This window comes from Sus scrofa, chromosome 1 (assembly GCF_000003025.6).
Source record: "Sus scrofa isolate TJ Tabasco breed Duroc chromosome 1, Sscrofa11.1, whole genome shotgun sequence".
NCBI lineage: Eukaryota > Metazoa > Chordata > Mammalia > Artiodactyla > Suidae > Sus > Sus scrofa.
This window is the reverse complement of record NC_010443.5, coordinates 262,455,467-262,482,159: the sequence shown is the minus strand read 5'-3', so window position 1 is coordinate 262,482,159 and position 26,693 is coordinate 262,455,467. Positions and strand designations below refer to the sequence as shown.

General features: G+C 50.7%; 1 protein-coding gene across 1 annotated transcript; it reads right to left on the bottom strand.

The window, feature by feature from the left end:
- Positions 1 to 26,054, bottom strand: PTGS1 (prostaglandin-endoperoxide synthase 1). The gene is made up of 11 exons (XM_001926129.6): positions 25,934 to 26,054; positions 25,752 to 25,841; positions 18,983 to 19,099; positions 18,445 to 18,585; positions 17,679 to 17,822; positions 13,998 to 14,179; positions 13,803 to 13,886; positions 11,062 to 11,308; positions 7,248 to 7,534; positions 2,516 to 2,663; positions 1 to 1,096 (listed from the first exon to the last, which is right to left on the bottom strand). The coding sequence occupies exons 1-11, from the start codon at positions 25,938 to 25,940 to the stop codon at positions 741 to 743; spliced, it is 1,803 nt and encodes a 600-aa protein (XP_001926164.2). The 5' UTR covers positions 25,941 to 26,054; the 3' UTR covers positions 1 to 740.

Here is a 26,693-nt window from a genome sequence, read left to right as displayed (position 1 = left end):
CAATTTGGAAAAAGAATTTTATTAGCTTCATGAATAACAGCTGCCATGAATTGAGCCCTGGATGGGGACAGAGCTCTGGTGGCTTCCAACCAATGGCCCGGAAAAAGCCACCTGTTCCCTCCATATCCTCAGACCAGGGTCTTGGTTGGGGTTCCAAAAGAACACTGCTCCCTTGCCGCCTCCATGCAGGCACAGATTCAGGCAATGCATTCTCATTAGACATCAGATTCTCCTGCTCTGCGGATGTCTCACTGAACAGGAAAATGGATCAACACTCCAGACATTCGGATCAGGACCAATCCAGTACACCAGCCACTGTTCTGGATCAGCAACCAGGAACACAACATTCTGAATCGCCAATCAGAAAGTCAGTGCTCTGGAAGGCCACCAGAAATTCTAGAATGCAAGCTACGAGCCCCAAACATTCTAGATTGTTTCGTCAGGAATCCAATATTTTAGAATGCCTATGTTCCAGATCAGTCTACAACCTGACACTCTAGGTGGTCAACCAGGAGCCCAGTGTTCATTCTGGATGGCTAACCAAGAATTCAGCATTTCTTGAACACCAAGCAAGACCACCATGTTCCAGATCACGGATAAGAGACCCAGAGTTCTAAGTGTCCACTCTGACACTCTCGATGCCAAACCGGAAACCCAGTTAAGACTATCGACCCCGGCCTCAGCATTCTGGAAAGACGATCATGGAGCCCTCCTATCCAGAATGCTGCTGCCATACTCCCTCAGAGCTCTGTGGACGGCCGCTCCACACCAGGCCCATCCTCCTGGCGCAGGTCTGGCACTCGGAAGGCAACGTAGGGACAAGTCTTGGTGTTGAGGCAAACCAGCTTCCTCAGCGTGGCCGTCTTGACAAGGTTGAAGCCCATCTCGCCACCAAACGTGCTCGCCTTCCAGTACTGAGGGGAACAGATGGGATTCCCTAAGAGGCCCTTAAGGGAAAAAGGGGCCCCAATTTCTATCATACTCTCCCCAAAGATGGAGTTTGGGAGGCACTTCTCGAGAAGCAGCCCTGGGTAGAACTCCAAGGCATCGATGTCTCCATACAGCTCCTCCAACTCAGCTGCCATCTCCTTCTCTCCTACAAGGGGAAGAAGGTAGAGTCACAATCGTGATGCCACCCACCAAGTTAATCTCAGGAGGAGCATTCTAGAACCACCTTTTTCTAGAGAGGCTAAAGGACTTCAGAGGAGCGACTGGAGCAAATAAGCACATGCCCTAAAATCTGGCTCTGCTCCAGGGCTGCATCTAGGGAAGGAACTCAAACTGCAGACAGAGTCGAGGGCCTGGATCTGCCACCAAACAGCTTATGACCTTGAGCAACTCGCTCCACTTCCCTGTGCCCTAATTACCTGATTGTTACAACAAGGAGATGCTACCCATCTTGGGTCCTTCCCAGGCAGGTTTCAAGGCCTTATCCTAGTCTAAGACCCTGCATTCTGCTGGAGCTCAGAGATGGCATGGCCCTGGTCCAAGCTCGCACAAATATTTAAGGACATGGTTCTTTCTGTCCCTCTGGACTGTTGTGGGAGACACATCAAGCTTCCCCATTTCTTCAAATCCACCCTCCCTAGGACACTAGTACACAGACAGGGTCATGTCACAGCCTGGTCGGAATCTTTCAGTGGCTCCCTCTTGTCTGTGACAAAGGTTCCCAAAGTTGGCTGCCCAACAACTTGGGATCCTGAACAACAACAAATATATATCTACATATACATAAATATATATTTGTTATATATATACATACATGTTCATATACATGCATATACATATATATGCACACACATATACATACACATAGAGAGTCTTGGGTATCACTTGACCTACTGAATCAGAATCTCAGAGAGATATCTAGGATTTGGTGTTTTTGTTTTTGTTTTTGCCATGGCATGCAAGGGCTTGATGTGGGATCTCAGCTCCCAGATCAAGGACTGAACCTGGGTTGAAGTAGTGAAAGTACTAAAACCTAACCACTAGACTACCAGGAAACTCTCCAGGATTTGATATTTTTAATTAGTTTCCTAGGTTATTCTTAGGTAGCTGGTCTATAAATGGGATTTAGGAACCACTAGACAGGATAAAACCCCAAATCACAGCATGGAACCCAAGACTCCACACAATGTGAGCCAGTCTCCTCTCACTAGCCTCCACCTTCTTCCTGCACAGAAGCCTCTTGCTCCAGCCACACTGATGGCTATTCCCCTGTATAGGCTCATTCTTTTTGACTCCTGTGCCTTTGTACTTTCTATTCCTCCACCTAGAAGGTTCTTCCCTCTATTCTTCACCTGGAAAATCTCTCTTTATCCTTCCAACCCAGCTGAGAAGTCACCCCTCTCTCTCCAAGGGGAGGGCTTTGCCATTCCTCACCACCCCTGGCACCGTGCTCCCTCACTCCTCATGCGCCAGCCACCAGCTTGCCATATTGTTTCCTCGATGTCTCTTTCACTTTCGCACAAAGTCCCTTGAGGGCAGGAACTGAGGCCAGGAAACAGCTGCTCACCTGTGAGCTCCTGGAAGGAGGTGTAGGGCTTCAGGCCAAACCGCTTGCGGTACTCATTGAAGGGCTGTAGGCGCAGCTCTCGCGAGTCCTTGATGAGCCCAACGGCAACATGCAAGACGTGGTGGTCCATGTTCCTACCCCCACCGATCTGCCAAGAGAGAAACACCACTGTGGTCTGAGAACCAGGCCACATCATCCTGAAGAAGAACTTCAGGTCAAGAGTCTTTCCTGAGCAGAAAGTATGGCTCAGCCTAGCAGCCAACACACTAAGAACCTGGCCCCAGTTTTGCAGTGCCAGGCTTTCTCAGACACCACCTCCCCTGAGTCTCAGCCTCCTCATCATTAGAGTGTGGAGTGAGCCAGGAGGACTTCTCCCATGACTCACCAGACACACGGTTCCCCAGCCCTTTGAATTAGGGGAGAACCCCACCCCCTGGCCCCACCAACATCCTGTCGAGGAAGACTCTGGAACTATTAGGTTCGGCAACTAGGTCTCTACAAAAGAGATGGCCAATATGGATGGCCACAGTCAAGAGCTCAAGCAGAGGGCTGGCATTTCAGATCCAGAAATAAAAGGCAGAAAGGTTTCTGAGCTTTCAAGTGCTGGAAACGGATGTACGAATATTAGCTCGAGGGATCCAAATGTGATGGCTTTCCTGAGATGTTTTTTAAATTATACCTGGCAGAACTGACATGTTTCAGTCACCCTCCAAATCAGTTCTTATCATAGAACAAAGATGTTTCATCCCTTAAAGGATCCTGCTAAGGAACCTATTTCTGTTGCTTTCCATTCTCTGTACTGAGATTACACATAACTTTCTGAGCATGTAGTTCAGTTAAAAATGGAACCCCTGGTAAAGGGCCAACACTAGGAAAGAGAAACAGAGTATCAAGTCAAAGCAAATAAAGCCACCTTTGCAGGGGACTACATCTGTTTCTCCTTCCCTCTTCCCAGCTTCCTGGGAGAGGAACTATCATATACTAGCAGGGATGGAGTTAAAATCTTGCCAGGAAAACTATAATGTATAAATAAATTTAGTTTAACTCAACTTGGAGTTTTACTCCAAGACCAAATGGTGGTAAAATATATCCCATAAAGGGGGTGAAATAGGGTTCAAAGCACAGGTAAGCTGGTGAGATGAAGCCTCCAGAAGAAAAAAATCTGATTCATAACCGTTACAGAGCATTTGTCTAAAAGAAAGCTCTATTGCTTAGGGTGAATTGATAATGCTAAAGAAAGAGTTCTGATGGCCAAAAAATACATGAAAAGATGTTCAACATCACTCATTATTAGAAAAATACAAATCAAAACAGCTATGAGGTACCACCTCACACCAGCCAGAATGGCCATCATCAAAAAGTCTACAAACAATAAATGCTGGAGAGGGTGTGGAGAAAAGGGAACCCTATTACACTGTTGGTAGGAATGTAAATCAGTGCAACCACTGTGGAAAACAGTATGGAGACTCCTCAAAAAAATAAAAATAGAATTATCATTTGATCCAGCAATCCCACTCCTGGGCATCTATCCGGAGAAAACCATGACTCGAAAAGACACATGTACTCCAATGTTCATTGCAGCACTACAGACAATAGTCAAGACATGGAAACAACCTATATATCCACCGGCATAGGAGTGAATAGAGAAGATGTGGTACATATACACAATGGAATATTACTCAGACATTAAAAGGAAAGAAATAACAGCATTTGCAGCAACATGGATAGACCTAGAAATTATCATGCTAAGTGAAGTTAGCCAGACAGTGAGACACCAACATCATATGCTCTCACTTACATGTGGAATCTAAAAAAAGGCCATAATGAACTTCTTTGCAGAGCAGATAGTGACTCACAGACTTTGAAAAACTAATGGTTTCCAAATGAGACATGTTGGGGACTGGAGGGATGTGCCTGGGATTTGGGATGGAAATGCTATAAAACTGGGTTGTGATGACTGTTGTACAACTATAAATATAATAAAATTCATTGAGTAATTTAAAAAAATAAAAATAAAAAGCATTTATAAAGCCAAAAAAAAAAAAAAAGAGTTCTGTTTGGGTAAAAGAAGGACAATTGAGTGAAAAAGAGGAAAAGTATAGTTAGGTGAAATCATACACCTTGGGGCAAAGCCTGCAAAGGCTGGTGCCAATCTCCGCGGAACCATTTACAAGCTGTGGGGCTGTTGTGGGTTAACTTGCATGTGTCAAGATAAGTTGAAGACCTAAACCCCCGCACCTGCGAACAGGACCTTATTTGGAAATGGATGTAATTAAGATCATACTCCATTAGGGTGTGCCCAAATTCAATGACTGGTGTCCTAATAAAAAAGAGGAAACACAGGAGTTCCCATTGTGGCTCAGGGGGTTACAAACTCAACTAGTATCCATGAGGATTCGGGTTCAATCCCTGGCCTCCCTCAGTGGGTTATGGATCTGGTGTTGCCATGAGCTGTGGTGTAGATCCCAGATATGGCTCAGATCCCATGTTCCTGTGGCTGTGGCATAGGCTGGCAGCTGTAGCTCCAATTTGACCACTAGCCTGGAAATTTCCATATGCCACAGCTGCAGCTCTTATAAAGCAAAAAAAAAAAAAAAATAGAGGAAACACATAGGGTGAACACCATGTGCAAGTGATGCTTCTACAGGCCAAGTAGCCCCAAAGATTGTCAACCACCAGAAACTGAGGGAAAGGCAGTGACAGACCCTCCCCTGGAGGCTTAGCAAGAACATGGCCCTATTGACAATTTCATTATGGACTTCTAGTCTCCACAGCTGTGAAAGAATGAATTTCTACTGCTTAAAGCCTGCTACTTTGTGGTCCTTCTGCAGCCCTAGAAAACAAATATAGTGACCATAGGCAAATCAACTGAAGCTAAGTGTCTGTTTCATCATATGCAAAAATGAGGAAGGCAGAAGCAGACAGCTGATACGGCTGTGGTGAAATGATCACGATAAAGAATGCAAAGCAGTTGGCACAGTGCTGGTCATGTGGTGACCCCCAGATGCGACCTCTCAAGGTGATAATCAGGGGAAGCCCTGTTTTACCACTTCTCACACTCATGGATATCCTGAGCATCAAACTCGCTCCTTCCACCCATTACCAGAAAACACCAGGGTTTTTCCCACATGTCACCATGGCTATCACTTGAAAATTCTTTGGAGGGAGTTCCTATCGTGGCTGAATGGAAACAAATCTGACTAGTATCCATGAGGATTCAGGTTCCATCCCTGGCCTCACCGATAGGTTAAGGATCCAGTGTTGCCATGAGCTGTGGTGTAGGTCACAGGCACGGCTCGGATCTGATGTTGCTATGGCTGTGGCGTAGGCCAGCAGCTGCAGCTTCAGTTTCCTAGCCTGGGAACTTCCATATGCGGCAGGAACGGCCCTAAAAAGACAAAAAGAAGAAGAAGAAGAAGAAAAAAGAAAGAAAAGAAAAAAAAATTCTTCGGAAACCATACAGCCCCACACGAAGGCTAGTGTCTCTGTTCATATGTTGTGTCACCACACAGAATGGAGGCCATGAACCAGACAGCAGCTCCGCATTTGTGTCAACATATGCTAACTGCAGTCAAATGACCAGGAGGAAACCTAAATTCATGTGGTGCCACAACTTCCCCACAGGGCTTAGGGAGGAGGATTAGAGAGAGGCAGGGGATGAGGGGAGCTGGGATGAAGGAGATGGAAGCTTCCAAACATGAGGAAGGGCATATTTAGGAGGGAGTTAAGTCAGAAATCCCAAGGGAAAAGGACGTATGATGCTGGGTGCCTTAAACGATAGAAATACATTGCCTCACAGATCTGGGGGCTTGAAGTCCAAGACCAAGGTGTCAGCAGTGAGGGGTTCCTTCGTAGGCCTCTCTCCCTGGCTTGTCGACAGGCTGCCTTCTCCCTATGTCTTCCCTCTGCACGTCCATAACCTCATCTCCTCTTCTTATAAGGACACCTGTCACAGTAGGGCCCACCCAATGACCCATCAACCTTAATTAACTGTAAAGACCCTGTCTCCAAATACAGTCACATGCTGAGGATCTGGAGGATAGGACTTTTGACATGGGAACTTGCGTCAGGGGGTGATTCAGCCCATAAGAGAGCCTTATAACTTAATAAAGACCTACTATGTGCAGGAGCTTTCACATAGATGGCCACACCCCAAATGTCTTCCTGGTCCTCAGACTGCCATGCCCTCTGGCCCCTGGGCCCTTGCCACGGTGTCCCCTCCACCTGGAACACTACTGTCCCTTGCCATGAACGCCACCACTCGCGCTGGGAGATCCTTGTCCAGCCTTCGGCTCCCAGATTCAACATCATTTCCTCATCCACAGGCCTCAGCTCTCCACCAGAAGCCCCTCTCTGGCTCCCCAGAGCACTGTGGGCTCTCTGTATTGTGGTTCTGGACCTGCTCTTACAAATCTGATAACATCAGAAAAGCCCCAGCACAGAGCCTCACGCATAGCAAGTGCCCGAACAACGTGAGCTGTCACAGGACCACTGTTCCTTTCTACAGTGAACAGTCAAAAATACAAGGACCCAAGACCACGTGACCATGTCCTCCACTACATGCCCGGCACCTGCCGTAACACCTGCTACTGCTGAATAAACGGAAGAACAAGAGAAGCAAGGAAGGAAGGATCACCACCACCCTGGAAGGGTGACCCTCTCCCCCTTTCACAGAAACTGGGATTCGGATCCCAGAGCCCAGCTGCCCTCCGCACGCTCCTCTGAGACTCACCCGGCCCGCGATCTGGCGCGAGAAGGCGTCCACCAGGGCCTCGACCCCATAGTCCATCAGCATGGAGGTGTTGAAGAGGAACTGCTCGTAGCTGTAGTCCTGGGGGCCCACCCTGAAGGAGTTGGGCATGAGCGGGTGCCAGTGGTACAGCTGGTTGAACTCCACGGCGATGCGGTTGCGGTACTGGAACTGGACGCCGAACAGCAGCTCCGGGTCAAACTTGAGCTGCAGGAAGTAGCCGCTCAGCTGCTGCACGTACTCCTCAATCACGATCTTGATGGTCTCCCCTGGGACAGAGGATGGGGAAGCAGTCAGCAGAGCGCGGTGATTCAGCCACTGGGTTCGGGGAGGGAGCCCGTTTGTGGAAAGGGCTGGCTTTGGCTTCTTTATGGTTGTAATGGTTATTTCACTGTATTTGGCCACTTTCATTTTATCACAGGAAGTGAAACTAGAACTTTCTGTCTCAGGCTGGATGGATGTCCAAGACAAGAGTCTCCTGCTGCCCTGCATTCCATGCTGAGCAGGATATGCAAAGGAAGGATCCAAAGATGGGTTTAGTGACCCCTGGGTGACCCCCTTCGCACAGGCCATTAAAAGAGGCTGCAGAGGCCACAAAAGACGGGCAGACAGAGGAGTTCCTGCTGTGACTCAATAGGATAGGTGATGTCTCTGCAGCACTAGAACACAGATTCCATGCCCAGACCAGCACAGTGGGTTAAAGGGTCCAGCATAAGCCACAACTGCAGCTCAGATCTGATCCCTGGCCCGGGAACTTCATATGCCACAGAGCAGCCAAAAAATTTTTAAAAATAATAATAATAAGATAAAGAGTTCCCGTCGTGGCTCAATGGTTAATGCATCCAACTAGGAACGATGAGGTTGCAGGTTCGATCCCTGGCCTCGCTCAGTGGGTTAAGGATCCGGCATTGCCATGAGCTGTGGTGTAGGCCAAAGATGCGGTTCGGATCCCGAGTTGCTGTAGCTGTGGCGTAGGCCAGTGGCTATAGTTCTGATTACACCCCTAGCCTGGGAACCTAGAAAAAACAACAAAAAAGACACACAAAAAAAGTTAAGATAAAAGACAAATACCACATGATATCACTTATATCTGGAATCTAATATATGGCACAAATGAACCCATCTACAGAAAAGATATAAACTCATGGACATGGAGGACAGACTTGTGGTTGCCAGGGGGGAGGGGGAGGGAGAGGGATGGATGGGGAGTTTGGGGTTAGTAGATGCAAACTATTGCATTTGGAGTGGATAAGCAGTGAGATCCTGCTGTATAGCGCCAGGAACTATATCTAGTCACTCATGATGGAGCATGATGGAGGATAACATGAGAAAAAGAATGTGTAAATATGTATAACTAGGTCACTTTGCTGTACAGCAGAAATTGACAGAATACTGTAAATCAACCATAACAAATACAATTTTTGAAAGATAAAAAAATAAATAAATAAAAATAAAAAATAAAAACTGCAGCAGCAAACGAGGGACACTGAAGACAAAAGTGAATCCAGTCCCAAATATAATCCTCATATCTTCCTATGTATCAAATTCTTAGAAATAGATTTTTTTTCCTCTGCCCCCTCGGGCAGCTACAAAGCAAAAAGCCAGGGAAGAAATAAACTGAACATTCCAAGATAAAATGAAAATCGGTCAACTGGGTATCAGAAGAAACCCATACTTTGGCCAGTGAGCCACTAGACAAATTGGTGTTTAGCACACTGACCTGGAGCCACTGGAACTGCAATCAGCAGACCTGGGTCTAACTCCTGGCTTCAGCATTTCTCATTTTTTTGATGGCCACACCCACGGTATATGGAAGTTCCTGGGGCCAGGTACTGCATCATCTGAGTTGCAGCTTCAGCATCGCCGGATCCTTTAACCCACTGCACCCAGCCGGGGATGGAACCCGCGGCTCCATTGCAACCCAAGCCACTATCATCGGATTCTTAACCCACAGCACCAAGGAGGAAAGTGTATGGCTTCACCATTCTAGCCACCTGAGCTTGGGCTGTGTTACTATTTCTGTACCTCATGCCACTTGTCTATAAAATGTGTATGATACTAACATTGGTATAGGAGTTCCTGTCATGGCTCAGCAGTAATGTGGCTGTGGGGTAGGCCCGCGGCTATAGCTGCGATTCCACCCCTCGCTTGGGAACCTCCATAGGCCGCAGGTGTGGCCCTAAAAAGGCTAAAAATAAAGTAAGATATATTAAGGTCAGTATAACAATAGTCACAGGGTCGTTGGGAGGCGTGGACAATGCATCTGAACTCTTGGCATGGAGCCTGGCATAAGAGAGAAGGTCAGCATGTGTAGAAGTGGGAACACTACGTGTAGGTGTGAGAGGAGAATCCCACCCCCTCCGCCTACTCGAACGTCACAGAGGATTAGACTAAGCCTTGAAGCCCCTGCCCACTCAGGAAGGCACTCCCCTCATGACGCGGTGGACACAACGTCAACTTTAGTGGCAGTCAGACCTGCTCCAAATCTCCCTCCACTGAACGGCCTTGGAGAATTCTTCTCTGCATCCTAATTTCCACAGCAAGGATAACCAGATGTGGGTCATAAGGCTCTCGTGGGGGGTTAAGTGAAGCACTAGAGGTGCAGGGTCCTAAAAGTCCTGCCTTTGGTCACAGCTTCATTACTAGTCAGCATGCTGGGCAGCCTGCAGACACAGACTTGCCCTCTCTGATCAAATTCTCTGCCATACTGGGTCTTCAGAACCAGCCCCTTCTCACTCCTTAGGATGTTCCTATCTCTGCCGCATGGCTCTTCTAGGCTCCAGGGAATGGGGCACTATAATTGGGAACAGCCATGCCCAGGGATGCCCAGAGGCGGGGGCAGGGGGGCTCACTGGTGACTCAGAGTGAGTATCATCTGGACAGGGTGTCAGGGGCCAAGCTCCCAGGCAGGAAACCATCTGACATTTTAAGCTGCAGATTCGCCCCCGTAGGGGACACAAAAATATCTTGTCCCTGAGTCACCCAGAAGCTACCAACCTTCAGGAAGGCAGATGCATGCAGGGTGAGAAACATAAGGATTCCTGAAGGCTGGGCAAGCTGGGGTTTGACCTGTACTTGCTGAGGATGTCACTGAGCGCTCCTGGGTGTGATACAATGGGGAAACTGAGATTCGGGGTGGCTAATCAGATTTGCTTCCAGTCACCCAGCGAATAATCAACTATCACAGCTCTCCACTTTCTGAAGGCCTATATGTGCTCAGCACTTTCCCATCCATCATCTCGACAAATCCTTACAACCATCATTATTCCCAACGTATAGATCTGGAAAGTGAGGCTCACATAGGGGAAGGCTCTGCTCTCTCTCTCTCTCTCTTTTTTTTTTTTTTTTGGTCTTTTTGAGGGCCACACCTGCAGCATATGGAGGTTCCCAGGTTAGGGGTTTAATCGGAGCTGTAGCTGCCAGCCTACGCCAGAGCCACAGCAATGCCAGATCCGAGCCACATCTGCGACCTACACCGCAGTAGGTCACTGGCAACGCGGAATCCTTAACCCACGGAGCGAGCCCAAGGATTGAACCCACAACCTCATGGTTCCTAGTCAGATTTGTTTCCACTGTGCCACGATGGCAACTCCTTTCTTTTTTTGTGTAATTTAATTTTTTTTTTTTTTTTTTTTTTGGTCTTCTGCTCTCATTCTTAAAGCTGGGAAGCAGAAGAGCCAGGATCCTACTCTCTCTCCTCACACCCTGCCCCCACCACAACTCCCACACCCAATCCCCCACCCTAGGAGGACACCCCGTGTGGCCTCCTAAGATGTGGCCGGTTCATAGTCCTCACCGATGAGGATGAGGCGGGCCGTCTGGAAGAGCTGCTCGTCGTCCCAGGTGGGGTGCTCAGCCTTCAGCAGGTCACACACACGGTTGTGCTCGCGCAGCCAGAGGGTGGCATAGAGCATGAGCCCAGGAAGCAGCCCAAACACCTCCTGGCCCATGGCCATCTGGCTCCGAGGTGGGACGCCCCGAGGATAATGCATCAGCACCGGTGCCTCTTCCACCGACGGCGGATACATCTCTCCATTCAGCACCTGTGGGACAGGGCCATCTAGGAACCTGGGAGGGGGCAGGGCGCCTGCACCTGCACAACTGACACCCTCCCACTTGTCCTTCGAGCTGCCCTGACTCCCTAACCATGTCCCAAAGCTTCCTTAAAGTGAGGCCCTTTCTCTCTCCCCACTGCCACCACCCTCTTCCAAGCCACCTTCATCTTCCATCCTGACTCCCCTAGTAAGCGGCTCCTTAACCCAGACAGTCTATTCTCAGCTCTGCGGCCAGAGCAACCCTTTAAAATACCCCAATCCAGGAGTTTCCGTCGTGGCGCAGTGGTTAACGAATCCGACTAGGAACCATGAGGTTGTGGATTCCATCCCTGGCCTCGCTCAGTGGGTTAAGGATCTGGCGTTGCCATGAGCTGCAGGGTAGGTTGCAAAGGCGGCTCAGATCCCGCTTTGCTGTGGCTCTTGCCTAGACCAGCAGCTACAGCTCCGATTCGACCCCTAGCCTGGGAACATCCATATACTGCGGGAGCCTAGAAATGGCAAAAAGACAAAAAAAAAAAAAAAGAAAACACCGCAATCCAGCATCCCACCCCAGCTTAAAACCCTTCCAAGTCTTCTCTCTGCTCCTGGCAGAAATCAGAGGTCCTGGAGCTCCTGACGTGGCGCAGTGGTTAACGAACCCGGCTAGTATCCATGAGGACATGGGTTCAATCCCTGGCCTTGATCACTGGGTTAAGGATCTGGCATTGTCATGAGCTGTGGTGTAGGTCACAGACACGGCTCTGATCCTGCATTGCTGTGGCTGTGGTGTAGGCCAGTGGGCCACAGCTCTGATTTGACCACTAGCCTGGAACCTCCACATGCCACGGGTGTGGTCCTAAAATGACAAAAGAGAAAAAAAGGAAAAAAAAAATCAGAGGATCAGAGGTCCTTAACACGATCCATACGCATCAGGAATCACTCGGGTGTCCAGCAACACTCTCCTCATTTCACTCCTTCAAAATCACCCAAGCAGCTTCCCCTCTCCCCTGTCCTGCCAAGCTGGACAGCCCTGTCCCCTTCTTGGCCTCCTGAACTCTTTCTCATCCTTCACACAACTCAGTTTATTCATACTTCCTAAAGAAGCCTTCCTTCCCCATCCTCTGAACACTCTCATGGTTTCTCCCTGGTGGCAGCTGTTGCAAGTATAATTAATCATATGGCAGTTTCTTCATTCAGTCCCCAAATATACATGAGGACCTATCATAGGCCAAATACTATTCTTAGCCCAAAAAATTCAGCAGTAAATTTCTTCTTTTTTTTAGGGCCACACCTGTGACATATGGAAGTTCCCAGGCTAGAGGTCAAATCGGAGCTGCAGCTGCTAGCCACTCCCAAAGCCACAGCAACGCCAGATCCGAGCTACATCTGCAACCTACACCACAGTTCACGGCTGCAACCTACACTGCAGCTCATGGCCACACTGGATCCTTAACCCACTGAGCAGAGCCAGGGATTGAACCTGGGTCCTCCTGGATACTAGTTGGGTTTGTTACCACTGAACCACCACAGGAACTCCAGCAGTGAACTTCCTATCTTGGTTTTTGTCTGTTGAGACTGCGTGGTCCAATATGACAGCCACTAGCCACAAGCAGCTACGGAACACTACAAATATGAATGAAGAACTGGATTTTTAATTTTATTTCCTTTAGATTTAATTTTTAAAACAGATGCCTCAGCTATTGGAAAGTCTTTAAGCTTAGAACATCTTGGGCAGGTGGATCTACTTTTCCACTGTAAATTTTATGAATTCTAAATACAGATCAGGCATCTCCACTGAAAGTTGGGCGCCCAAATTGAGATGTGCTGTAAGTGTGATGAGTTACAGATCAGATTTTGAAGAGTTAGCACAAAAACAGATAGTTTATTAATAATTTTTGTGTGGACTACATGGTAAAATAATATTCTGGACCTACTGGGTTAAATAAAAAACGTTAAAATCAATTTTATCTTTTTTAAGGTGGCCACAGAAAAATTTTAATTACCTCCATGGCTCATATCTATAAAATAGGGCAAATGACACCTATTTTATGGAGTGGATTTGAGGGCATAGCATAATTTTCTCTATGGCTCTAGCACTACTGGACAGTGCAAGTTCACACAAAAAGTCCTCATGGAACTAGCATCCTAGTGTTTACATCCGTGGTCCCTGGGTAACTGGAGGGCAGGGCCCATAACAATCATGGCCACTGCTCACCTGTGCTGGGCACATGGTAGTGGAATCATTAAATGAATAACTGCAGGCTGGAAATGTCCATCTACTGAGCCCGAAATCCTCTTCCCAGGAGAACATGACTCTGCTCCTCGTCTGCTTCTCTTGCCTGATACCTTCTCACAGGGTTTATGGTCCCTCCTCTTCCCACACTCCTCCAGCTCCTGCGGCTGGCCATCTCAGGACACCACCGAGGCCCCCCACCAACAGCCTCTGCCAAGAGAAGACCATGGAAGGCCCTTACCAACACCCAATCCCCAGGCCTGGTGCTACCTGGTACTTGAGTTTCCCATCCTTAAAGAGCCGTAGGTGATACTGACGTTCCAGATTGTCTCCATAAATGTGGCCGAGGTCTACCTGAAGACAGAGAGAGGGTCTGCTCAGATCCCCGCGTCCTGCCCCACTGGCCACAACCCTCATGGGCCAAGTGCAACCCAGAGAAGTCTTGAGCCCCTGCTAGGTACTCACCCCGTGGCCCAACGCCTTGGTGAAGCCAGGACCCATCTTGCCAGAAGTCTTGAAGAACTGGTGGGTGAAGTGTTGGGCAAAGAAGGCAAACATGAGGTTGGCGCCCTGGGGGTCAGGTATGAACTTCCTCCGGAGTAGGAAGCGACGGCTCAGGAGTTCAGCATCTGGCAACTGCTTCTTCCCTGGTGGGGGAGGTGAGAAAGAGCAGCAGCTATCTCCTGTCTGGATCTTCCTGCCCCAGGGCCTTCTGGGCTGCCAGACCAAACTGGTCCATGCAGGAAGTCCAAGGTGGCCTCTTTGGGACCACCTCCCTCCCCCCAGATGGCCCCTGGCACCTTCTCTACTGAAAGACCTTGGAAGTATGAATGGCTGACATGGCATGATATTCAGAATTTGCTTTTAAAATTCCATGGAAAATAAGGTGAGAGGGGATAGATGAAATAACACTGGAAAGTTTTGGACAAATCTTGAACCAGAGATGAATACACTTTTCTCTCATGTATGTTTCCTCTCATGCTCCTTTCACTTATGTCTGCTACTTTGTACAAGTTAATGGAAAGAGAGAAAGAGAGAAGGAAAGAAGGAAAGAAGGAAGGAAGGAAGGAAAGAAAGGAAGGAAGGAAGGAAGGAAGGAAGGAAGGAAGGAAGGAAGAAAGAAAGGAAGAAAGAAAAGGAAAGAAAAGAACCAACAAATAACAGGACTTGAACTCCCTGACCCTGGAGCAAGGTAGCCTGTGTTTGAAATGGGTTGTCATCTCCTAATTGTGTGAACATGACCTTTCCTGCTACAGGAAACCAGCCAGACATTTTCAATCCAAAGAGTTAGTCTATTGGGTATCAAGTCATGTGACATTGAGCTAATGAAGGAAGGCCTCTCAAGTGCTTATTTTCATAATGACAGACACCTGCTTCAAGATGACTTGTCTTTGGAGTTCCCATTGTGGCATAGTGGAAACAAATCCAACTAGGCACCATGGGGCTGAGGGTTCAAGCCCTGGCCTCGCTCAGTGGGTTAAGGATCCAGCGTTGCTTCGAACTGTGGTGCAGGTCACAGATGCAGCTCAGATCCTGCATTGCTGTGGCTGTGGTGTAGGCCGGCAGTTACAGCTCTGATTAGACCCCTAGCCTAAGAATCTCCATATGCTGCAGGTTTGGCCCTAAAAAGACAAAAGACAAAAAAAAATAAATAAAATAACTTGTCTTTACCCCAGGCATAGAAAAAAGGCATCATTTAAAATAGGTTGGCAAGGGTGCGCAGAAACAAATCCTACTAGCATCCACAAGAATGTGAGTTCAATCCCTGGCCTTGTTCAGTGGGGGATCTGGTGTCGCTGTGAGCTGAGGTGTAGGTATCTTTCTGAGCCTTAATTTCTTTATCTATAAAGCAAGGCAAGTGGTACCTATTTTATGCAATGGATTTGGGAGTGCGTGAGATAATGTAAGCATGACAGAGAATTGGTGAGTTGGAATCTTTTAAACCAAAGGTCAATGAACTTTTTCTGTAAAAGTCCAGATAGTCAATATTTAGACATTGCCAACATAGGATCTCTGTCACAGCTACTCAGCTTTGCTGATGCAGCAGGAAAGCAGCCACGGGTGATACTTAATGAATGTGACTGTGTTCCAGTGAAGCTTTATATGCAAAACAGGGGGTGGGCTGGATTGACCTGTGGGCTGGAGTTTGCCAACCTATTTTTTTTTATTTAATTTTATTAGAGTATAGTTGACTTACAATGTTGCATTTGTTCAGGTGTACAGCAAAGTGAATCAGTCACACATATACATATATCCATTCTTTCTTCCCATATGGGTTATTACAAACTATTGAGTAGATTTTCCTGTGTTATACAGTAGGTTCTTGTTAATCACCTGTTTTATACAGTAATGTGTTTATGTTATTTCCACCCTCCGAATTTTCCCTCCCCCGCGATGGTTTCACCTATGGTAACCCTAAAATCTGTGCGTTTGTTTCTGTTTTATAAATAAGTTCTTTTGTATCATTTGTATTAGATTCCACATTTAAGTGATAGCATATGATATTTGTCTTTCTCTGTCTAACTTTGCCAACCTACTTTTTTTTCTTTTTAGGGCTGCACACACAGCATATGGGAGTTCCCAGGCTAGGGGTTGAATCGGAGCTACAGCTTCCAGCCTACACCACAACCACAGCAATGCCAGATCCCCGACCCACTGAGAGAGGCCAGGGATTGAACCCACGTCCTTGTGAATACTAGTTGGATTCGTTTCTGTAGCGCCACAACAGGAACTCCCTCACCAACCTATTTTAAATGATGCCTTTTTTTCTATGCCTGGGGTAAAAACAAGTCATCTTGAAGCAAGTGTCTGTCCTTATGAAAATAAGCACTGAGAGGCCTTCCTTCATTAACTTAATGTCAGATGACTTGATCCAATGAGGCTCAGTGTCAATAGCTAGCTCTTCGGATTGAAACGGCTGACTGGTTTCCTGTAGCAGAAAAGGTCATCAAACACCCCAATAGGAACTTACCAAAAGGGAAGCTGGCGGGAGTGGTCTGCACCCCATAACTTGGATCGTCACTCAGATTGAGACGGAGCGAGGACTCCTTCCAACAAAGTGTTGGCCGAGTCCAGAGCCTCTGTGAGACCCAGCTATCCTGGCAGAATGGTCATGCTTTAGGAATGGTAGCTACATGTGTGAGTCATCAAACATGCAAGCCATCAAAGTAGTGCCCTTGCAGCCCATCTAAGGACACTGTTGCGCTTGTAAGGTTCTGAACCTGCAAAAGCACACAGCCACTAGGGTGCACAGGACCGTGCTCAATAGCGCCACCATGTGGTGGGAACTGAAGTGACAGCAGTGGTGGACCAATACTGCTTTTGTACCCCAGGGTACTTGAAGCTGAAGTGATGTATCTACATTGAGTAAACCACCAGTTTTGGGGACAATCAACAGTGTATTGGGAAGAAAGCCTTGGGAGGAAGACCCCTGCCAACGAAACCAAGAGGGGTCTTGGGAAACTAAAGAAAAAATCTGCCTGTATGTAAACTGTGCTGATGAAGCACATAAGACTGTTTACATCAGTAAAGAACCAAATACAGGAGTTCCCGTTGTGGTGCAGCAGAAACGATTCTGACTAGTATCCATGAGGATGCAAGTTCAATCCCTGGTCTCACTCAGTCGGTCGGGGATCCAGTGTTGCTGTGAGCTGTGGTGTAGGTTTCAGACACGGTTCAGATCCTGCATTGCTGCGGCTATGGTGTAGGCCAACAGCTGCAGCTCTGATTTGACACCTAGCCTGGGAACTTCCATTTGCCTCTGGTGTGGCCCTAAAAGGCACACACACACAAAAAGAACCAAACTCAGAGTTTGCACCCAATAAATAGCACACTATTATTTCCTTTCTCCACTTCAAGTCACCCCCATGCCAGCAGGATTCCAGCCATTCAGTAGACAAGCTTCAGGCAAAGAAGCACCTTGGAAATGTGGAAGCACTAGTCTGACGCTGTCACTGACCCCAGGCGAGACCGTCCACAACCTCTTTCTATCCTCATCCCTGGTTCTGGATATGCATACATCTTGCCTTGGTCTACCCATCTGTAAGATGGATCAGTAATAGCTCTTCTGCCTGCATTTTCGCAAAGAGAAGAACCAAGCATTTCCTGTGATCCCTGGGCCCAACCCCCTCATCCCATCACCATTACCTTTGGTCCCCATGGGCGTGGGGCAGTCTTGGGGCACAGAGGGCAGAATTCGCGTGTAGTAGCTCACATTGGAGAAGGACTCCCAGCTGATGTAGTCGTGTGCCGTGTTGTAGGTGGGGGGGCTGGGGATAAGGTTGGAACGCACTGCACAGGAGAAAATAATTGTGACCAGGGGGTTCTTGCCCCCAGTTACACCCCCTTCCCCACCTCTTCTTGGTTGAAATTTTTATCTTTTCATTTTTTATGGCTGCACCCACAGTGTATGGAAATTCCCAGGGCTGGGAGTGGAATCCAAGCCACAGCTGCAATGTATGCATAGCTGCCAGATCCTTAACCCACAGGGCCGGGGATTGAACCTGTTGAGTTGAGTTATTTAATTATTTATTTATTTATGCTTTTTTTTTTTTTTTAGGGCCACACCCAAGGTATATGGAGGTTCCCAGGCTAGGGGTCAAATCAGAGCTACAGCTTCTAGCCTACGCCCCAGCAATGCAGGATCCAAGCCGCATCTGCAACCTACACCAAGCTCACAGCAATGCCGGATCTTTAACCCTCTGAGCAAGGCCAGGGATCGAACCAGCAACCTCATGGTTACTAGTCGGATTTGTTTCTGCTTCACCACAATGGGAACTCCGAGTTGAGCTTTCTAAATACGGCATCCTAGAGTCCACCCACCACCACCTCTGCCCTTATCAGATGCCAAGGATTCCCAGAACTGGCAGGATTTCTTGCTCCCCTGGATTAGGGGGTCCTGCCCACCACCCACCTGTGAGTACCAGGCGCATGAGCATGTCGCGGATGAAGGTGGCATTGACAAACTCCCAGAACCAGCGCCCATGCGTCAGCAGGAAGTGGAAGAAAGAGGGGCTGGGCCGCAAAGAAGTCCGGAGCCAGGTCCACAGCTCAGCTGCAGGGGCAGTGGGAGCCGCTCAGTTGGGCCCCCTTGGCAGGACCAAGGAACAGCCAGGGTGGAAGATGGGGACCGGGACAGGTCAGGACAGAACCTTGGGAGTGATGACACATGACAGAGCCAGAACCAGACGTGAGGACAGGGGCCAGGACCAGAGAACGAGGTCCCTGAGGTCAGGCCTGGGTGGTGAAGACTCACCACAGAGCCCAGAGGCACATGGACTGAGCTGGCCAGGAGTGACGGCTTGTGCTGGAGCCAGGTCAAGGGTCGTGTCAGAGGTCAAAGGCAGGCAAAGAAAGGGAAGAGGGGTCCCAGCCAGAGAGAAGGGTAGGAAGTAGGTGTCTTGGGGGATGAGCCCAGGGGAGAAGGAGTGGGGACTGGAGGCCCAGCTCACGGATGGTGCAGTTGGGGCCAGAGTAGCCCGTGCGGGTGCAGTCACACTGGTAGCGGTCAAGGCCAAAGCGGACACAGATACCCTGGTGCTGGCACGGATAGTAACAACAGGGGTTCACTGTAGGAGAGAAACAGAGAGATCAGAGACCACTCCAGGGTGAGCTCTTGTTGGGGCCAGAGGCAGGGACTCCAGTCACAACTCTGTCCTAACTTACTGCACTTCCGTGCAGCCCCTAGGGGTCCTCTCTGTCCCCACAGCTATGACCAGAAGGCCCCTGGCCCTTCTGTTTCCAGTCTCGCCCACATCAGGCCACCAGGGGAAGTCCCCCCTCCCTCCCTGCTGCCACTGAAATGGGACAAGAGAAGAGGCCCCAGGCTGTGACATCAAAGGCTAGGAGAAAGCTGATAAGACACTGCAGCCACAGGCTTCTAGAGCATCCACTTTCTGCGAAGTCAGAGCCCAAGCCAGCACCAAGGGCAGGGTTTGTAGTGTTCAGAAAAGGGACAAGGATAAGGGTTCTCAGACAAATCCCTAGCCTCTGGGCACCTAGACACTAGGAAGCTAAAGTTGCCCACCATCCTCTATTTTTGCAGAAGGGAAGGAAGAACAGGTATCACAATGCCCACTTATAGGCAAATGGGGAAACTGAGACCAGGCGAGGGGAAACCCAGATGCGTCACCCAGACCAATGGCTTGTCCCTTCTTTTCCACCCCTCAGCAGGGAAGGCCAAGGGCAGAGGTTTCCCAGAACCCTTGGACAAAGCATGGGTTTGAGGGGCGTCCAAGGTCTTGTTGCTGATAGACCCACCCATGGTCTCCATCAGAGCAGAGTCAGCTTTTGGATCATGAGGGAGGTCAGGGACCATGGAAACAGGAGAGATGTGGCCAGAAAACTCTCCTGAGAGGCTGAGTGGAGCTCTGGCACCAACCCTGCCTCCGTCTGGAGAAACCCCCACCAGGAAGTCCCTCCTGGTGTCTAACCCGGATCTCCCCACCACAGATCCCATGCTTGAATCTGCCCTGATTCAGTGATTCTCCACCAGCAAGGTCAGAGACTCCCTGGAGCTCATTCACTCAGAGCTCATTTGAGTCTCAGGGAGGGGTGGCAACTTGGCCAAGATAATGGAACAGAGCCAGGCCTGCTGCAGACCCCGGACGCCTGGCTTCTGGCAGCTGCTCCTTCCCCAGCCTTGCAAAGGAAATACCAGATCCCTTCTGCAAACACACTTCCTTATCTGGGCTCAGAGCCAACGTTACTCTGATTCTTTGCAACTGATTATAGGGATTCAAGAGGGCAGCCAAGGGTGCTAGGAGCCCAGGAAGTCACCCCAGGATGCCGTGATCAGAGGACACCCCCCTGTGGGTGTAGGTCTCCTCACCTCACAGCATGGGGCCTGGACAGCAGGGTCCTCCTGGCCCCCACCTCAAAGAGGGCTCCCAGTACCACCAATACACATACATGTGCGCCTGAGTCAACTTGAAGAAGATTATAAGAATCATGCAAATAATTTTGGGTTTTTTGTTGTTGTTGTTGTTATTTTATCTTTTTGTCCTTTTAGGGCCGCACCATTGGGAATATGGAGGTTCCCAGGCTAGGGGTCAAATCGGAGCTACAGCTGCCAGCCTGTGCCACAGCCACAGCAACTCCAGAGCCATGTCTGTGACCTACACCACAGCTCACAGCAATGCCAGATCTGTAATCCACTGAGCAAGGCCAGGGATCGAACCCGCAACCTCATGGTTCCTAGTTGGATTCATTTCCACTGTGCCACAAGGGGAACTCCACATGCAAATAGTTTTGCTTAAGCCCTGGCAACTCCCCAGGGCCTCACAATAGCATCTCTGTGGCCCCTAAAGGGTGTAAAAGGGAGGAACCAGCCAGAAGAAGTCTGGACAAAAAGGCCTTATCAGACCAACACAGGCGGACCAGGGCAGGGGCCTGGCAGGACCCGCCTCCCCCTCCCACAGCCATAGGCCCAGAAACTCGGAGGACCAGCCCTGGGGGCTGGGTCAGGGGTCTGGAATTCTCCTCAGTGATCCCTCCTGAGCGGGCACTGCAGTTTTCTGCCCAGGAGCTCCTGCGGTCCCACACTGCCCTGTTCCCCACCCTGGCACATTAAGTCCCCGGTCACCGACAGATCAGTCCCACTACTCGGTGGGCACAGGGGCTGAGGCCCAGCGCTTTCCTGGACTGTTTCTCCATCCCTCCCACAGCAGGGATCCCAAAAGAAATGCAAGAGCTCCTTACAGCTTGTTCTGTGGCAGCCCATCCCATAGCCCCAAAGCCCAAAGCTTGGCTCCGTCCTTTCCCCAGGCTGCGGCTCCTCCCTGGACAATGCCCTCCAAGTCCACCTGACCCTCCACCTCCACCTGAAAACTTCCCCTAACGGTCCACACTCCTCTGCTCTCTGTAGCCCGGCCACCCTTCGCCTCCACCCCAAGCCTCCAAGAGAAAGGGCTTTTTCCCTGACTGTCTCCTCCTTCGTGGCAGCCTTGCACACAGCTGGGGTTCAACCCAGGGCCTGGTTCTAGCCGCCCAGGGGATCCAGATGTGGTGGCCAGAGCTGAACAAATGTTTGTGGGATGTACAATGAATCGAGGAGACCGGCCACCCCAACCTTGGCCAAGGAGACTCTCATCTCCAGCCCTCAGCTGCTGGCTCTGAAGTCTGGCCTGAGGGCTTCCTGTCGTGCGCAGCAGGCAGCACAGCCTCCCGCCCCAGATGCCAGTCTGGGCGCCTGGGCGTAGGGGGGTTCCCTCCCTCCCAGACTCCTCCTCCCCCATGATCTTTGCATAAACACCAGCTGCCCAGAGCAAAAAAAGTTCGCCCCAGCAAGGACCTCAGCTGCTGCTGGCAGCCCCAGCATGTCAGGGTAGTCGAGAGGAGACTGGGTGCTGCTCCCCACCCCACGCCCACCCCCACCAGCTGAGCCCCACCACCGCTGAACTGTCACAATCAGGGCGCTCACGACCGCTCCAACCTTGGGTATCCACCTCACCTTTATATACTCAGCATCCCGAGGGAGTGGGTGAGCCCCCCCCCCAGCCCCACTCCCTACAGGGGAACTCACCCAAGCCCCCCCAACCACTTCAAAATTGCCGAACCCAGACTTGAACTCCCTTCTCTTCCCCTCCCTTCCTCCTCCTGGAGGCACCTGGATTGGGGAAAGGATGACAAGGCAGAGTCACTCTGCTCCCTAGCTGGGGAGGACCCCAGGTGAGGGAGGCTTGTCACCCTTCCTTCAAGGCAGACCTGAAAATCCTGACTGAATGAAGCCAGGACCCCAGAGGGAGCATCACCCCCTGCCACAACCAGAGCTCTGGGAATTATTCACAAAGGAAGACCTTCCTTCAGTCTAACTTAAATTCCGCATGCTTTCCTGTCCCCATAAACCATTAGGAAAGACAACTGGGAAGGTGCAGGCACAGAGTCTGACAAGCCTTGAGCTCCCACTCCCAGCACAGGGCCAGGCATCAAGCAGGTGCTGGGTATGGATGTATCAGAACACCTGCTCTCTATTGGCTGTGTGTCCTTGGGCAAGTACCTTTCTCCCTCTGAGCCTTACTTTGCAGTGGTTTCCAGGAAAGGGATGGAATGGACAGGCTCTAAGGAAACCTTGCTCTCTGCCTCCCCTTCTTCTCGACTCTGGGGAGAGCCGGTCCATTACCAACTATCTCCATTATTCACATCAATACATCCCCTGCCCCATCAGCAGAGAACCTAGCGGCTTGTTCTCACTGAGTCTTCAAGCTACCCTAGAGGTGGCTTGATCAGCATGCCCACTCTGCACACATTCCCACAGACGAGGACTGTCCAGGACTGCCTGGCTCCAGAACTTTCCGAGGACCTGGCAAGGAAATGTCCCCCCGCCCAGGAGTCAGGGCTCCAGGCACAGTGAGGGAAAACCAAGTCCTCTGAGAGACAGAGCCAACAGGCATCAAGAGGGCCCATTAAAGAGGCTGGACTGAAACTCCCTAAGTATAATATTTAGAGAAACTTCAGGGGTTTGGCAGCCAAAGAGAGAAAAAAAGGGCCCTGGCCAGCCAGACCCAGGCCCCAGCCCCTACACCCAGCTAGGGCAGCAGCCATTGGCCAGGCCCCACTGCACCAAACCCAACAGCTAGAAGAGCCCAGCTGGAGAGGAAGCCCCCTCCCAGCCCGCAGACCCAGCTGGTGCTGCAGATAGGAGACCTTGGCATAGGCTGGCCTCCTGCCCCACCTGCCTTGGTTAGCTGGCCTCAGGCCCTCCACCTGGCATGAAGCTCTGGCTGCTAGGTCATGCCCCATCCTAGCCAAGGAGAGAGCACAAAGCCAACTTCAGGAGCTGGAAGGGATGAACTTGAGCATTAGAGATCCCCTGACACAGCTTTATCTTCTAAGCCAGACTCCATCGCAGACTCCGCCATCACAGGAAAAGCGGAAGCAATCTGCCCCCAGGTGAGCCTGCGCCCCAAATCTAATGCGGGCTTGGCCTCTACTGCAGCCCTGGGAACAAAACACAGGCTTAGGCTTCCCAGGGCTGATGCCTCCCCTAGCTGTCCAGGCATCTTGGACCTCAGTTCACCCATAAACTTGGAAATGGAAAGGCGGCCCAAACTTTCTGCTCCCACACCCAGCTTGTCCTCTGGTCTTTCCTTGACCCTTGCAACAGCCTCAATGGTCTCCCTGACTCCAGTCTCACCTCCAAGTCATCCACCCCATCTCACTCCTCTGCTCCCAATTATACTCCAAGTCCCAGGCTCAAGTCCCTCTCCTCAATCTGCATTCAAAGGCCCTACCGACCAGCACCTGCCTCTTGCCCCACTGCTCCCTGGGCTCCTGTCTGCTTCCACAGCTCAGAATCTTAGGCTTTAGCTAGTGCCCTTGCTTCTGCCTAAAAGATCCTTTACAGAGTTTCAAGGTAAAACCCACAGTATCCCCCCCACACTCACCACCTCCTTCAGGGGCCAGGTCAAATGTCACCACCTCCAAGAAGCCCCCCTCAATTCCTCACACTTGAGAGGTAACTGTCCCCTGAGCCCCGCACTCCCCATCCCCACCCCCCGTGCTTCCCTCAGTTATGGGCTTGACTCCCTTGGATGACAACATGTTGGCATTTCTGTCTTCTCTATCAGACTGCGAGATCCTTCCAACTCTGTGTCTCCAGGCTCCAGTCAAAGACTAACAATCCCCAGGGATTGTTTGTGGAGTTTAAAAAAAAAAAGTGATACTTTTTAAACACATACAATATAAAGATAAGGAAAAGCTAAAGGCAAAATGGCAGAGACCATAGCTCTCCAGGCACTGGTGAGCCCTGAGGTACCCTGGGGGCCTGGATGGAACTGAGTAGAGCATGGGAGGAAGTGCCGGGCTGACCCAGGGGCTAACAAAAGGGGTCCCTGGGGCAGCCCGCTCAGCCCTGGCTCTCCTACCAGGGTCTCAGATAAATGGGCTCACCCGTCTGGGCCTCGGCGTTCCCATCTGTAGAATGGGACTAACATCTCCCTAGGAGGACTCTTATGAGCACCAACAACATAGATGCTCACAGCCGGGTTTTGTTAACTATAAACTGCTGGCCATATAAGACTTCCTCCTCTTCTTCCCACAAACCAGATCTTTGTTCATACCCAAACTCTTGCCTAGAGCACCCTCCCTCTGCCCCTTGGCTTCCCCAAATGCCAGCTTCTCGAACCCCCTCCTCCAGCAAACCTGGTCCCCTTCCCAGTGCATGTAGATAATGCTCCCTCTCTCCTCTGAGCATTGCAAGCAAAAGCTCAGTTCCCCACCCCCTCCTACTGTCTCTTGTCCCCATTTTGCAGACAGGAAACGGAGACCCGGAGAGGGATGGCTCACACAGCTAGTGGTGAAGGAAGCTCTGTCCAGACCTTGTACACACACACACACACAAGCAATAACTGGGGGAGGGGGTGGTCGAGGGAGGAGCTGCATTCCTTCACCTGGAACCTGGTATATGTGTGGTAGGGGGCAGGGGTGGTGGAATTTTACACGATCTGACTTTCCCCATCATTTCTGGGGTGATGCAACCAGGGTCCATTGGTTGAGGGAGAAGAGGGCAGGGAGCACCCTCTGTGGGAAAGACCCTGCAAAGTGCCTAGAATCAGACAGATCCAAGCGCAACTCTGACCCACCACGTTCTGTGCAACTTGAGAGGGTACAGCTCTTAGGTGAGCCTCAGTTAACACAGATGTGGAGACCTCACAGGTGAGGACTTAAACCTCAGGGGAAGCAAACCATCCCTCTTCCTGGAATGATGGGTGTACCCAGGGTCCTCACCATGGGAGAGCCTGGGAATTTGGAAGGGTCCCAGAAAGTTAGAGGCTGGACAAAGAGACCTCGCCAGCCGCCTTCCCCTGGGCGCCTGCTGCTTCCTCCACAAGGGGCCGGAAGGGGGAAACAGCGAGACTGTTGGGGCCAGAGTCGGCTTGGACAGCTGGGGGCCCAGAACAGTGAGGCGGCTGGAGAGGGGCTGTCCCTTTTCCCAAAGCCAGCAAAAAATCCCAGTCTGCCCTCCCCCCCCAAAAAAAAGAAGCCTGCGGCGTCCTGGACAAGGACACACACACACACACACACACACACACACACACACACGCACCAAGGGTCTGCGGAGAGCCCGGGTCTCACCTACACACTCAGCCCTCTCCCCGCTCCCAGACACCGCGAACAGAAAGGGGAAGCTGGGCCCGCCGGAGGGAGAGGGGACCCTGGGTGAGGGGCCAGGCAAGGGACGCAGGACTCAGGGCTCCTCCGGGGTAGGAAAGGGCTGCCTACCCGGTGCAGGCGCCCGGGGGTCCTCGGGCAGGGCCGGGGGTGGCGGCAGCAGCAGCAGAAGCAGCGGGAACCACAGCGAGAGACTCCGCACTGCAGAGGGAGAGAAATGAAGGGCTGAGCCTGGCATTCAAGGCTCCACCGGGAGGCAAAGGGGATTCTGGGGGCACCCGGGCCAGACTTACGGCTCATGGTGCAGGGCGGCTGATGGGGTGCGGGATACAGACTGCCAGCTCCCTGGGTGAGTTTCTAACTCTGCCCCGGAGCTCTGGCCCGCCTGGCCCGCCCCCTCCCCACCCATTCCCTGGCTCCACCTCTCCAGCCGGCTGTCACCTCGGCCGCCGCCCACTTACTTCCTCTGCTCCCGCTCTGGCCAAGACATTTTATTAATTATTTTATGATTGCAGCTAAGGTGGTTTTTCACCCGAGATCCTTGAGACGCTTGAGCTTTTAAAACCCAGTAGTACCAGAATTGTGCCCATTAGGAAGATAGGAAACTGAGGCCCAGAGATGATGTGCAAGTCACCCAGGGCTTCAGGGCAGAACTGAGGGTATCTTGGGCTAGAAGCCGCTGCTCCCAACCACACACCCTGCCCCCCCAGAGCAGAAAGAGGCTGGAAAAGGAGCAGTCCAGGCTGGCCTGAATGTAGATTCCTGGATGGGAAACCCACTACCCTCAGATCCAACTGGGAGGACTGGCTCCCCTTCTGCCCCCCGCCCCCCACCAGGGGCTGGGCTCTACCCTCTAAGGCTACAGTGTCTCTGCCTGAGCCTGTGCTGCCAGAGGGAAGAGCACAGGCTCCAAGTCCAGGGGACCTGATCTAAATCCAGACTCTACAGCTTACTAGCTGTGTCACCTTGGACCTGGTACTTACCCTCTCTGGTCCTCAGTATTCTCATCTATAAAATAGGGATGCTAGGGAGTTCCTGCCATTGTGCAACAGG